General features: G+C 35.8%; 1 protein-coding gene across 2 annotated transcripts in view; it reads left to right on the forward strand.

Moving 5' to 3' along the window:
• Nucleotides 1-13,970, forward strand: part of LOC145694955 (uncharacterized) — a 229,111-nt gene that overhangs the window by 151,501 nt on the left and 63,640 nt on the right. For both annotated transcript variants that reach the window (XM_081771761.1, XM_081771760.1), the window contains exons 9-11: nt 2,639-2,835; nt 5,946-6,055; nt 13,620-13,656. In XM_081771761.1, the coding sequence (XP_081627887.1) occupies nt 2,639-2,835; nt 5,946-6,055; nt 13,620-13,656 (344 nt within the window). The remainder of the gene's footprint in view (nt 1-2,638; nt 2,836-5,945; nt 6,056-13,619; nt 13,657-13,970) is intronic.

Raw genomic sequence — 13,970 nt, forward strand, 5'->3', positions numbered from 1 at the left:
ACAAACACCGTGCTCGTGGGTTTTCTCGGGGTTCTCCCGTTTCCTCCCACTTTCTTCATTCCACCATTTCACTCATCTATCATCATCACCGTCTCCTTTAGCCTAACCAGCATAACCGTGGGACGTAAAACTTAAAGATTTCATTTCCTTACACCTTACGATATGTTTCAGTTTTGTTCAGAACGCCGTGTCTCAACATGAAGATGAATTGAAAGAGTGATTTGCAAGCTGTCAGTCCATTCCAGGCACACGAAGCTTCCATCGTTTTACCCCCATTTCTGAACATGCATTACGATGTTATGTTACATCAACAAGTGCCGAATTTCAGTAGTTTCATGTTGCCAAATGTGCGTCCGTAACACACTGAGAACTAATTCTGTCTTTTGTACTGCTTTGTTGCTCGGTCAGTGCTAATACACTGAATACCATCGTCTTTCACGTGCTTTCTTAACATTGTTCTAGCTTAGTTCTCCATGTAATATCAGTCATGATTTTTTGAAATAGTTTATTAACATACAGAACTGCTTTGTGGCTGCAGCAGCAATTTTTAGCAGTTTGACATCCTGAGATATTAAGCCCCAAAAACGCCATAAAAATGACAAACTCCAACTTTCGAACCCCCATAACTGTGTGGCAACAGTTGTGTCATAGCTGTGAATGTTCCTGAAGAATCTGTACATGCCCTAGTATTCACACCATAAATTCTGAACCACTACCTTTATGGCATTCCAAAATACAGTCCCGTGAAACGTGCACTTTTCTGTACTTTTTTTTTTTTTTTTTTTTGTGATTTCATGTATTAGTTTGCAACCCTGAATCTCTATTTGGGCGCACGATTATATATTCTCCATGTACCTTGGTCTCTCCTGTACACATTAGTTTTTGTTCCATGTTCCTCTGATTAGTAAATCCTGAGCAGATGTGGTTTTCGTAACTGCGCTTGCAACTGCAGAAAATGGCACTCCGCCGACAACAAAGATGGCCGCCATTCAGGAACAATTGTACCTCCGAAAAGGTGACTCGTGTTATTGACCTTCTCATACACAAGGTTCATCACACTCCACTTTTTATAGTTTTCGGAGATGGTCGAGCAACCACTTTCACCATTTTTGGACCACTTCATATGGATTAGCCCTTCAGCATCGTGATACCACAAATTGTTGATCTCCTTGATCAATTGAAGTTTTGTTGTAATGTGCTTCTTCTCTAGCTTTTCTTTCATGAAGCTCCAAAAATTTTCATTCAGCTTCATATCAGGACTAGTGTCTGGCTACGAAAGAACACTAATTTCGTTGTCAACGAAGAATTTTGTCACAGCTTTGACCCTGTGGCCGGAGCTCCATCATGCATAAAGATGAATTGTATGTCATCAAACCAGAGTGCAGCCTGGAAAGCAGTTCTTCTTGAAGAACTTGTAAGTATTGGTCGTGCTTCATTGTCTTCTCTACTGTATACAGTCTTCCAGGCCCGAAGATAGAGATCACACCCCAGACCATGACTGAGGTAGGATGCTTCACGGTTTATGAAAGACATTCCAACTTGAATTCCTCCCAGGTCAACGTCGCACATACATGAACATTCATCAGACACAAAGATACAGATTCATCACTTAAATACACTATTCTCCAATCGTCAGCAGTCCAATATTCTAGGCCTCGTGCCCATACGAGGCTTTTTTTTTTTTTTTTTTTTTTTTTTTTTTTTTTTTTTTTTTTTTTTTTTTTTTTGCCATCATTGGAATAGACTCTTAATTTTTGTTTTCTTTCTTGATCGTGTGCTTTTATTCCCTCGGCACAAAGAATCCTTCGAACACTTTCAAGCTAAATGTCTGCGCCATACTCAGCCATTTTTATTCTTAAGTCTATTAGAAGTTGCACACGTTTCCTAGAGCCAATCTTTTTAGTTTTCTGATACCGTTTTTAGCGATAGCTTTAGTTTTCGCCCGCACTTCCCAACCCTATTTTGGCTCTTGTTCATTTCAACAGAGATTCTACTCACAGATTTTTGTTCTATCCCAACTCTATTAGTAATGTATTGCCGTGTATATCTTATTTCCACCAGAAGTATTTTGTTAACTTCCATTTTACGCGGAGAAAGGTCTTTTGCTTTTCCCATTATGCTGTAATTACAGGACTACACAGAATAAAAGATTGATACACAAACACGTCACAATCATTTTAAACTGGCCCACTCGCGCTCTTGAACGCTTTGAATGTCGTTAACTTCTTACGACAGCAACCACAACAGTTCAGACTGTAACTTGTTTGATAGGAACCACAATAGCTATCTATAACCGAAACACCACTTTCAGAATCCCCCCCCTCCCCGTCAGTAATACCAGCTACTGTTCAACGGTGATATCATCACTTCAACTGTACAGTAAACAAATAAAGGATCCTGTATTGGTGGTTTAACCATTAAATTAAATGTTCTAGAACTCTGAAATTATGACTCCTACATCAATTTTGCATTTTTCGAGCGAGAGTCAAATAATTTGAACACGTCTGTAAATCAATAAATAGCTTTATTAAGAGAGAGAGAGAAAGAATCTTTGACAGTGTGTTTATATATCATTTGTGTATATGGGCTTTTACGTTTTGGAAGTACTTTTTTTACTGTAATCTACATTTACTTTCAGATTTATATGATACCACGTTCTGTCCGCTGTCATGTCCTTCTGTTTTGGATAAAATGTGTCGTTACTTTAATCAGTATGGAAAATCGTGTGTAGTCCTTGATTTATCTGAAAATATGATAACCTCCCTGAAGCCTTTTGAGACGATTGTGGAAACTCCATCTAGACTACTACGGAAACTGAATCTTGAGAATAATTTGGTATGTTACGTTTCAGTTGTCATTTTATGATGGAATTCTTGTAAAATAAGAGGAGAAAATTTTAAAAAATCGAGTTGTAGTTAAGGTGTAGTCCAAATTACTGTTCGTACACCCTTAGATTGTTCTGATACACAGGTGTGCAAGAAAAGCTTTAAAGAAACGAAAGGAAAGGGTTTTTTTTTTTTTTTTGTTTGTTTGTTTGTTTGTTGTTTTTTGTTAATGCCATCCTGTGTAGAAATTAAGTGTATTTCTTCTAAATGATGCCACATATTCCACAGTTACATTACATTTTAAAGTATTGCAACCACTCCTTACCTGTATAGTTTCATTCAAGTTACTAAGTACACTAGTACTCACTGAATTGCGACCACCTACCTAATTCTTTATTGGACCATCTTTTGCTCAGATAACGGCCTGGAAAGGGCACGGCATAAATTCTTGTAGTTGCTGATATGTTCCCATGAGGATCTGACACCATATATTCCTGATGGCATCCCACAGATGTCGGTGCAGGAGTAATGGTGCGAAAAGCTTGTGCAGCATCTCATAAATATTCTATAAGATTAAGAACCGGTGAGTTAGGGGACTAGTTCACATGCTTCAGCTCCGTGAAATGTTCCTTAAGCCAAGCAAGTACAATCCTGGCTTGGTGGCACCGTGCATTGTCGTCCTAGAAAATGCCATCTTCGTGTGGGTAGAAGTTTTGCACTGTAGGGTGTACATGATACCCTAACACCTGCAGATATACAACGGATATCACATTGTGGTCCATGCATACCAATGGTTCCAGTCCATGCCAACAGAAGCACCCCCAAACCATATAGCTGCCCCCGCCTACCTGTACTGTACGCACCATGCACGAGGAATCCATAGCTTCGTGCTGTTGGCGCCACACATGCACGCCCGTCAGAGAAGATTGGCACAAACCGTGATTTGTCGGACCAACACACTCTTTTCTAATCCATGGCGCAATTAACATGTTCGTATGCCTAAGCGCGACGAAGTTGGCGGTGACAAGTCGTAAGGAGTGGGTGACGAGTGAGTCGTTTGCTGTGGAACTTCATGCATGCTAGTGTACGCCGTATAGTTGCATGGGATATGGGTGTTGTGCATTCACCATTGTATTGGCCACGTAATTCCCGGTCACTGATGGTTCGTTCGGTTGTCACGAGCTGTTTGATGCGATACTCGCCCCACGTTTTGAACTTTTGTATGCTCCGACCGTTACTCCATTTTCTTCCCATTCCTTGTACACCTTCACCACACAGAAACGGGCGCATCCGACAGGTATTGCTGTCTGGGTTATTGACGCACGTATTGCTCGGGTATCCACAATCGTGTCTCATTGGAATGCGAATAAATCGTGCCCATCTCCCATTATAACAGTGTGCTGTCTGCCACAATGTAGCTTCGAGTGTGTTTTTTCTCTGCAGTATTACCTGTAGGAATGGTCATGTAATCAACTCGGCTGCTGGCCCCACTTTCTTCTTTGGAGGAGTCGTCGCAATTCGTTTAGCACTCAGTGTATAAGCTTTTATTTAAGATTTTTGTAGGGGATATATATATAACTTATACAGATGTTTAGGAACTAGGATCAAATTATCGAGGAATCAGTTGCAAGCTTCATATATACAAATAATCAAGCTCAAATTTAAGATATATGTGCAATATTTGCAATGTGATTTACGATAAGCATGCTTATTACTGTAAGTAGTGAGATGGATATTATCATAAACAAAAACGTGGATGAAATATATTACTGGATATCGCTGTTGTTACATAATAGTTTAAATAAAGCATATATGGCTTTCAATACTATATACCATACCGTGCTGCACAGCTTTTGGTGCCCATTCGTGTTTTTTTTTTTTTTTTTTTTTTTTTTTTTAATCCCGAAATTCATTCAGGTTTTCAGATACGAATATTTCTGAAACGAAGCCATTTCGAATTTATGCTTATCTACATTTTCTTTTTATCTTTGTTTAGTATTTGTGAAAATTGAGCAAGAATAAAGGATATCATTTATTTACTTATTTTTAATAACTGTTATTTAAGCACGCAGTTTATAACAAAGCAGTAGATTTAATCTGATATTTTACAGTTCACTACTGCCCCTAATACACATATAAATATGTATAGAGTGTCCCGGGGAAAGTGGCAATACTTTGGGAAATTGTAATATGGGTGATTCTAAGGAAGAAAGCTCTTATGAACATGCGTCCTATTCTCAGCGGCTTGAGAGATACAGTTGTAAACCATATTTGACCTTATTTTGCCTATTTCTCCCCTGTAGTTATTCTGCAGAGCTGGGACAGCACATTTGAAAGTTGATGGAATGGCTGTTCCAAGAGTATACATGTGGTAGTAATATCTTTGGAAAGGAAATTAAGTAAAATTTGTGAAAGTTGAGAATATTTAAGGGAATTGATTGGAAGCACTGATTCCCAAATTTCCCTCAATAACTTTCCTACAGAGGATTACATGTACTTGAGAAGAATATTACTACACATGCTGTGTATTTTGCAGCCCCATATATACGTATTCCAATGATACTTTTGTTTCTTAACAGAAGCGGATAAACATCCCTTCACCCTCCAGGAATTAAATATTTCGATATTAGCTTATGTTTACAAATAACGTATGTATTACATGTTTCATACAATTACCGTATGAGTTGTGAGTAATCTAAATTTGTATAACCTCTCTGTTACGGGAATCATATCCATTAGTGTCCGTTATTCCAAGATTTCATTGTATTTGTTTTTACTGTTGATAATTATTATTATTTTTTATTTTTATTTATATATTTATTTATTTTGTATGTGTGTATCTTGAATTTTTTGCCAACTAAACTATCTACTCACATAGTTTTGTTTTTGTATTTTGTACGTGTATTGGAACAATTTTAGGTTAAGAATGATTTATGATAGCAGATTACAAAATGTAGCAGAAAGATTGGTGTGAATGTGAATAATGGTGCTAAGCAATATTGTCAAATTCGGTGATAAATTAAAAGTAAATTTTATTGCCTTTGGCAAAAGGATAAAAGGAACTACATTGTGCCACAGTAATTTTTAAGTATGAAAATACATTTTTGTTATTGTTTTCAGATTTCAGATCCTTCTCAAGTTGACTACTTAAAAGGTTTGACATTGAAAGAAATTATATTGAAAGGAAATCCATTAGTTGACACTTACGAAAACGAAATTGAGTATAGAAGGTAAAGAATAAATCAATATCTTGTTTACGTTGTAATAGTAGATGAATCCTCTTTGTGTATTATTAATATCTTAAGTATTATTTAACATTTTGTAAAGTTATATGTGTAAGAAATTACCAGAAAATAATTTTTTCATTATCACACACACTTATAATGTATACTAGCATCATGTAATAATGTATACTTTATGTACACATTATACTACATAATGTATAATGTGTAAGCGAGTTCATTAAAACACTTCGTCAGATGGAAAGGGAAAGAAACAGAAACGGAGAAAAGGCTGTGAAGCATCTAGGTGGGCGTTATGTTGAAATGCAGGATAACATCATCACATGGTAATGTTACTAGACTGAAAATCACATGAAAAGAAATAAGATTCAAAGCTGTCTGTGGATGGAACTCATACAGCGCTGAAAGTTTACGTAAGATTTTTTTAAATATAACATTGGATTTAGCTTTAAGCCTTGACACAGTGAGATAAGTATATTTCTAATGATTAAAGGAAGTGTAAAGGCACCACAATTCCAGATTGATGGCAGCACATTCTCCTAACTTTCGAGTGCATTTTTTCATTCAGTATCAATATTCAGAATAATTCAGTCGAGTTTAATGTTGAAATTTTGTTCGAAGTCAAATTAAATCAATCGTCAAAGAACCATTCGTGTACTTTTTAACTGTTCTCTTTCATTCATGGGGCCGCGGTGGCTCAATGGTAGAGCGTTCACCTCTGGTGTTTGGGGTCCCGGGTTCGATCCCAGCCCCCACCAAGTGAACTTTGTGGTGGACAAACACCGTGTGCGTGGGTTTTCTCGGGGTTCTCCCGTTTCCTCCCACTTTCTTCATTTCACCATTTTCATTCATTACTCATAATCATCGTCTCCTTTAGCCTAACCGGCATAACCGTGGGACATACAACTCAAAGATTTCATTTCATTTCATTTTTCTCTTTCATTCATTGTTATAAATACTTGTATTTAAACCATGTTAACATGCTCAACAATGAACAGAACAATATATCAAAGTAATGGACAGATTAATGTCTGATGATTGATTCAATTTATCTTTAGATGAAATTTTAACGTCCATCTCTCGAATTTTACTGACTTATTCTGAATATTTCGTACTCTGTTAGAAATATATTGATAAGATAGAAGAAACGTTCCATGGACTGACGATAGGAATACCTTTATACTCATCTTATTCTGGTAAATTAAACGGTAGTGGAGTGACAAAAAGGATGGACAGAATACGTATTACAGAAAAAGAGCTTGAGAGTGAAATAGTATGGGTTAGACTTTTGGGAGTCAGTCCGACGTTTAAGGCCTAGATAGTAGTTAATTCTGAAAATCATAATGCAGAGTCAGCGCTAAATCTCAACCTCACCGGAAATAGAACCTGGTATCTCGCTTTTCAAAAATGTGTGTGTTCATTTGGATGCACGAAAACACCATTTGATCACGTGTGTGCAATACTAACATAAAATATCATATATTTACTAATGAAATATTCGCATTTGGTTATTATCCGTTTGTGATATGTTTTATACTCATCAGAAAATCGTACCATCAAGACTCCAGGGTGGCGACAAAGCTAAAAAACTAGCAAAAGTAAGGGAGCTTGTAAAGCTCGGGAATTCAGGTGAGAGTCAGGGAATTTTAATTTGCCGAGAGTTAGATTTTAAAACACCCCGGCCAAATACGGTACCGGTCAAAAGTTTTAAGACCACTGGACCAAGAGGTTCTACTGTGGAGTCTCGAGAACTTCGTATGACCAATTGTCGCTTGTTGGATTTGCAACAACGAGCACTAATTATACACTTCCATTGAGTGACAGTATGAACACACAAGGACGTATACAAGCCGTTGTAAATACTTTTCAAAATATATCTACTTTTGACTTTTTAAACGTTAACATAGAACTAAGAACATTTACAACTTGTTATCCTTTCAAATTTATATTACTGTATTGTCTGCCTATGTGTGTGTTCTAAATAAAACCAAAATACTGCCTTATCTTCAAGCCATTTTTTACATCATGCAGTGTCTATTACAAGAATCAATTTTAAGAAATATAAGTAGACAAATAATCTGCAGTATTTCTCAGACCGCAATCCAACTGTCGCCAAATTTTATGCTTTGAACAGACTACCTGTGATACACGGCTGCGAAGTTAATGCGCCAAGTAGAAGGTCCACAGCAGAGGTTCACTCAGATCCGTGGTGGTCTTAACCTTTTGACTGATACTGTAAGTTGGTAGTGGAAAGATCGTGTCGGTGGGTTTTCTCGGGGTAATCCCGTTTCCTCCCATATTCTCATCGCCAATTCTTCCATCGTCATTCACTTGCCTTAATACCCGTCTCCCTTAGACTAACGGGGATAACCGTGGGATGTTAAACTAAAAGATTTCATTTCAAAAAAACTGAAATAAAAATTTAAGACTATTTCAGGCAGGGTTTGAAAAAACCCGGATTTTTTTTTTAAAAAACGACCCACCTGGGCCCATATGGGGTTTTTCGAGTATTTTCGGGTTTAATTGGGTTTTTTCGAAATATTTCAATGTCTTTGAGTTAAAAGTATTAAAAATGTGATTTTATTTCCAGACTGTCATTGTCACTGCTCGCAACAATTTTCTATTCACTGCTGTTTTGAAAAACATGGTCGTCATTTTGAAATTTTATATTGGATCGCCGAGAAAATCTATATAGCAAATTTAGAATGTCTCGTGCTTCTACCCTCAAACTTTCAACTTAAAAATCCGAAAATTGCACCATGTAGCATGGATACCCGATATTTTGAAAAATGGCTGCCATTTTAAAATTTTACGTTGGACGCCAAAATATATATACAGCTAATTTAGAGTGTCTCGTGCTTCTACTCCGAAACCTTCAACTTAAATTACCAAAAATTGCTCCTTTTAGCGTGGATAGCCACTATTTTGAAAAAAATGCCGCCATTTTGCTATGCCGCGAAAATCTATACAGGAAATTTGTTCTCTCGTGCTTGTACCCTGAAAATTTAAACGTAAAAACCGAAAGTTGCACCCTGTAGTGTGCGTGTGATACAGGCAGACAAACGAACAAATGTAGTCAAACAAAGATATATATTTCATGTTTTATGAAATAAATGTTTCAAAATGTCTTATATAAAATAAGTATTTTCCAGCGTAAAATAAATGGTTTTGTTGTTAAAGTTCACTTCCGATGCTTTGTGCGTTCAATTACGGGAATTTCCCGAGCACTTTCACGGCGAGTTTTTCCCGAAAATGCAGCTTTCTTTACTTTACATCGAAACTTCCACTAGTACGGAAGTTTGAATTCAGCACTTAAAATAGTAAGCGTTACGTAATCTTCGGAACTCCAAGCATTAAGCTTCTTAAATTTGACAAGAATTTTTACCCCGTTGCTGGTGTCGATTCTACAGAATGATTGTTTGAAGAGTAGCAACAAATGACTGAAGTAAACTATTGTTGGAAAACCAATTTTTACTGAAGAATACTTGTGTTACTGTCATAGATAAGAAATAATACTAATAGTTTTACTAATGTATTTACATATTTACTGGTAGTACCGGTGCCTATGGCCTTAAATCCGTCAAACGTATGAAAGATAACGTCCCTCAGCGTCGCCGAGTCGGCGAGCACACTATTCACGGAAAGTATTTTCTAAAATATATAATTGCATATTTTACTTCAAATAGGCTATAAGCATAATCCATACATTAATTTGTTCTATAATTATCTCAAGCTGTTTTTTAATTCATTGAGTACATTCAGAACTTTATAAAGGTCTTATGTTGAATACCTTAACACAAAAGAATCTAATTCGCCCACAGAAAGTCCAAAATCTGATAAAAATCACTTGCAATGTGATCAGCTTAGTTGTACCAACAATATGCCTAGGTACTAACAAAAACCTCAAAAACCCAGGTGGGCTTTTTCAGGTGGATCCAACCCTGATTTCAGGTATAGTTGAATGCATACTTTTTAATTGGCAACTTCAAACATAGAAACTTACTTTCGTTTTCTACTAACGATGTGTAACATATGTATGTTTTGTAGTCGTGCGCATTAAGTTTTGCTTTCGCTTCTGCAGTGAAATATTATTGGTGAATCATGCTTAAAATGCAGTTGGATCTACTAATCAATGATAAATTCATTTTCGACGCACCATAATTCCAACTTCTTTTTCTTTCACACTAGTTTCGATTTTATCGGAATTTCCTGTCTTGAATTAAGTGAGGGTAGCTTATGACACATTTGAAAGGATTTTAGGGTACGGTTACTCGTATTTTGAGTTCTGTGCTTTCATTGTATTTTAATTCGCAAAGAGGTTTATGTCGAAAATGCTTATGAGTGTGCGGAAGTAGCTGATAAAGTTGCAAATCAGCATATTCAGCTGATAGCTGGAGTAATTTCATTGGACTCTTAATCTTTAAATATGAGGTATGTCTGTGGATACCAAAGTGTAAAATAAGTACTACTTTCTGTTTATATAATGCAATATTTATTAATTGTTACACATTTATAGGTAAATATTTAATCATTTTCCATCAATAATTATATACTTGTAATTATTTAATTATGATTTAAAGAATATTTTAAAATTACTCTAACATTACAAATGATGCAACATTTTGCGAACAGTATTTATGGTACCAAGGTTGTGAAAAACCCAGTTAAAAAAAAAGTGGGTTTTATTGGGCAAAATTGGGGTTTCTTCGGTAATATTGGGTTTTATTAAATTTTGTACGTTTATTTAAAGCCATATTCCTACGTAATACACCATTTGAGCATATGTTCTATTGTACACACGAAACTATGGAATTCCCTTGTGAAACCGCGGTAGTTCACGTCTGGCATGGGTTCCTAGTTCGATCCCAGCTCCCGCCAAGTGCGTTTTGTGGTGGACAAACATCATGTGCATAGGTTTCTCGGGCTGGCTACATCATGCCACCATTTTTATCTATATAATCACAGTCTCCCTTAGCCGTGATACATAATCATGAGACATTGAACTAAGCTTAGAAATAACAAATAATAATAATGCCCAAGGAATCCATGTAGTCCCATACGCGTTTCGTGAGAGACATTTTGCACCATTGACGCTCGCTTATATTTCGATTTCTAGAAAGAAGGAAGTACACAGTTTTCTAGAGTAACGAAGAGGTCGATAGTTTTACGTAATAGAGAATAGGATCCCCTCTTACACTTATGATTCAAATCCCTGAGCCAGCCGTCCTGAGTTTCAATTAAAACACGCGGGGCAAATACTGGGATAGTACCTCAAGTTCAGGAGCCAGAGATAAAAATGACTTTATTGAATGGATGTTGTATTTCTAGAATTTTTTTAAGAACTGAAATGTTGGAAATGGATTTTTTTTCTCATTTTAAGTTGCCAGTTTGGTTTCTTACAATATATTTTACGCTTAAAGGGGTTTTGTAGCATACAATAATTGTACTGTGTTTCACATACTCCATCAGATACGCAAGAAGAATTAGGGAGTTCCACGATCTGATTGCCGTTAGTGTTGAGAAGATAGAGGTGTATCTTTAGTAATTTCCTTTTTCAAGTGAAGCGTTCTCGATTTATAATTAACTGATACATGGAGGAGACATTTTATCTCTTTATATTAATACCCAAGTATATAACAAAAGCAAAGGAAATATAGCTGCATTACTTTTGATTCCATACTAGCTGAAGTGCCCGTTCTTTGTACGGAGAGAATTAGGCTCAAGGAAAATGTTTGAGCCTCGTCTGCCCCTTAGGATACGCATATCAGTGAAAGTGTAGTAAAATATTCTATTTCTGGCATGAATTTTTAACCCCTTTTTTTTCCTTAGGAAAGTTACCTTCCCCTTCCCTTACGCCCTTTAAGGAAAGTTACATAATAATATCAAAGCTTGAGGTAGGTACTAAATATCTTCTTTAAAACTCATTTCAAACTGTTCAAGCATTTCCCATGACGCGATTACAAATAACAGACAACATCGATTTCAATGTGAATCATGGAAAATCACCCCCTCCGCCTTAAAACGAAAATTTTCAGAAACACTACAACACTTGCCAGCTTAGTTGTAATAAAGTTTATATACCGAGTTTAATCTTCCTAACTTGGCGAGCTCGTGACATATATATATATATATATATAATATGAATTTTGAACTTTCTCTACTCCTTCTCCTAGGATGCGCCCTTGAATCAAAGTAATGTAAAAAAACCCAGCTCAGGGTAGGAACTAACTACATCTTTATGTTCAAAAATTCATTTCAAACTGCTTAACCGTTTCCCCGTGTGATGCGATCAGAAACAACAGGTAAAATCGCTTTCAAATTATAGAAAATGCTTCCCTTTCCCACTTAAAATGGAAACTCTCAAAAGTACTGGAACACGGGTCCACTTACTTTTAGTGGGAAGTTTACATAAAAAATGTCATCTTCCTAACTTGACAGAATCGAGAGATAATAAGATTTTCGCATAGATTTTGACCATCCGCTCCCCCCATTTTAATCAAAGTATCATGATTAAACACCTAGTTGAAAGTACGTGATAGCTGCATCCAAAAATTCATTCCAAACCATTTAACCGTTTTCCCGTGTTGCGCGCACAAACAAAATTCTTTTCATCTTTATATAATAGATTACAGTTGAACAGTATTACAGCGAATTTGATCGAGCGCAAATAAAATTCATTATGAATGATTCCCAAACCTTCTTTGTTTTCAATGGTGTTCTGTTCTGGTTGTAAATACATATATTAAGCCAATTTTGAATCTATGCATACACTAAGAAGTACGATTAAAAGAAAGTAATTATAATCATATTACGATTAATATTTCAATCAAAGTTTTGAAGTGTCTTTTTGAAGTGGGCTTTTCTGGGTTTTATTGCTTTTTTTGTGTGTGTGTTTTACCCAATAAAACCCATTGGGGAATTTTGGGCTGAGGAAAATTCCAATAACCCTGTATGGTACAGAGTTCAATGCTTTTTCACTGCCAATACGAAATATTTAGAGTTATAAATCAGGATTGTTTTAGGCAAGTGTTAAAAATATTTCGTAAATGGAGTGTAACTTTTGAGACAGAGGCACAAAAACTGTTCTGATGGTTGGAGTGTGTGCCGCGTTGGGACATCCCTGCTAGCACCCGTCTCCGAAAATACTTCTTTTTTTTTTTTTTTTTAAGCAATTCGCAGTGAAATAAAAGAGAAAGGAACAGTCAAAATTTGAATTCAAATTATCGTAAAAATAATTTGTTTCCAGTATATAGGGGAAGTAAGAAAGTTTTATGATGTGCAGCTTTTGTTTTAATGTTAACATCTACGTCCGTCAAAATCATTTGAATTTAGAACTAACGAACCAAACAGGTTCCTTTTTACTGACGGTTTATTAACATGTGTTAAAATGAATAAAGGAAACTAATCCAAGCGATCACTTGGAATATTTTGAATACGAGTATTGAGTGAATGAATCGTATTGATACTAACTTAAACAAACTTCATATCTGATAATTATGTCTGTATTATTTGTCTTTGTATATTAAATTTATTTCCCTCTTTCTCTTCACAGAGATATATTTAGACGTTTGCCCACATTGAAAAAAGTGGTAAGTGATACTATTATTAAATAGTAATGTATGTATTATTACCAATATACAGAATAAGTGCTTTTTAAACATTAAATTACTTGCTTATTGTTTTCTGTTTTTGCTGTCATATTAGTGTATATTCAATCAATTTAATAATTCTTATGGGCTTATTTTATAAGGCAACTTTCAAACATAGTAAATTTCAAAGTACTCCTCTCGTTATTGTTGTTAATGGAGTAATTGAAATACAATATTCGAAAGCAATTACTTTCCTGGAAATCAGGTGGTAGTTTCCCTTGCATTGAAATCCAGTATGTTTGTGTACATATTTC

Source organism: Thermobia domestica, chromosome 9 (assembly GCF_964235325.1).
Source record: "Thermobia domestica chromosome 9, izTheDome1.hap1.1, whole genome shotgun sequence".
Taxonomy (NCBI): domain Eukaryota; kingdom Metazoa; phylum Arthropoda; class Insecta; order Zygentoma; family Lepismatidae; genus Thermobia; species Thermobia domestica.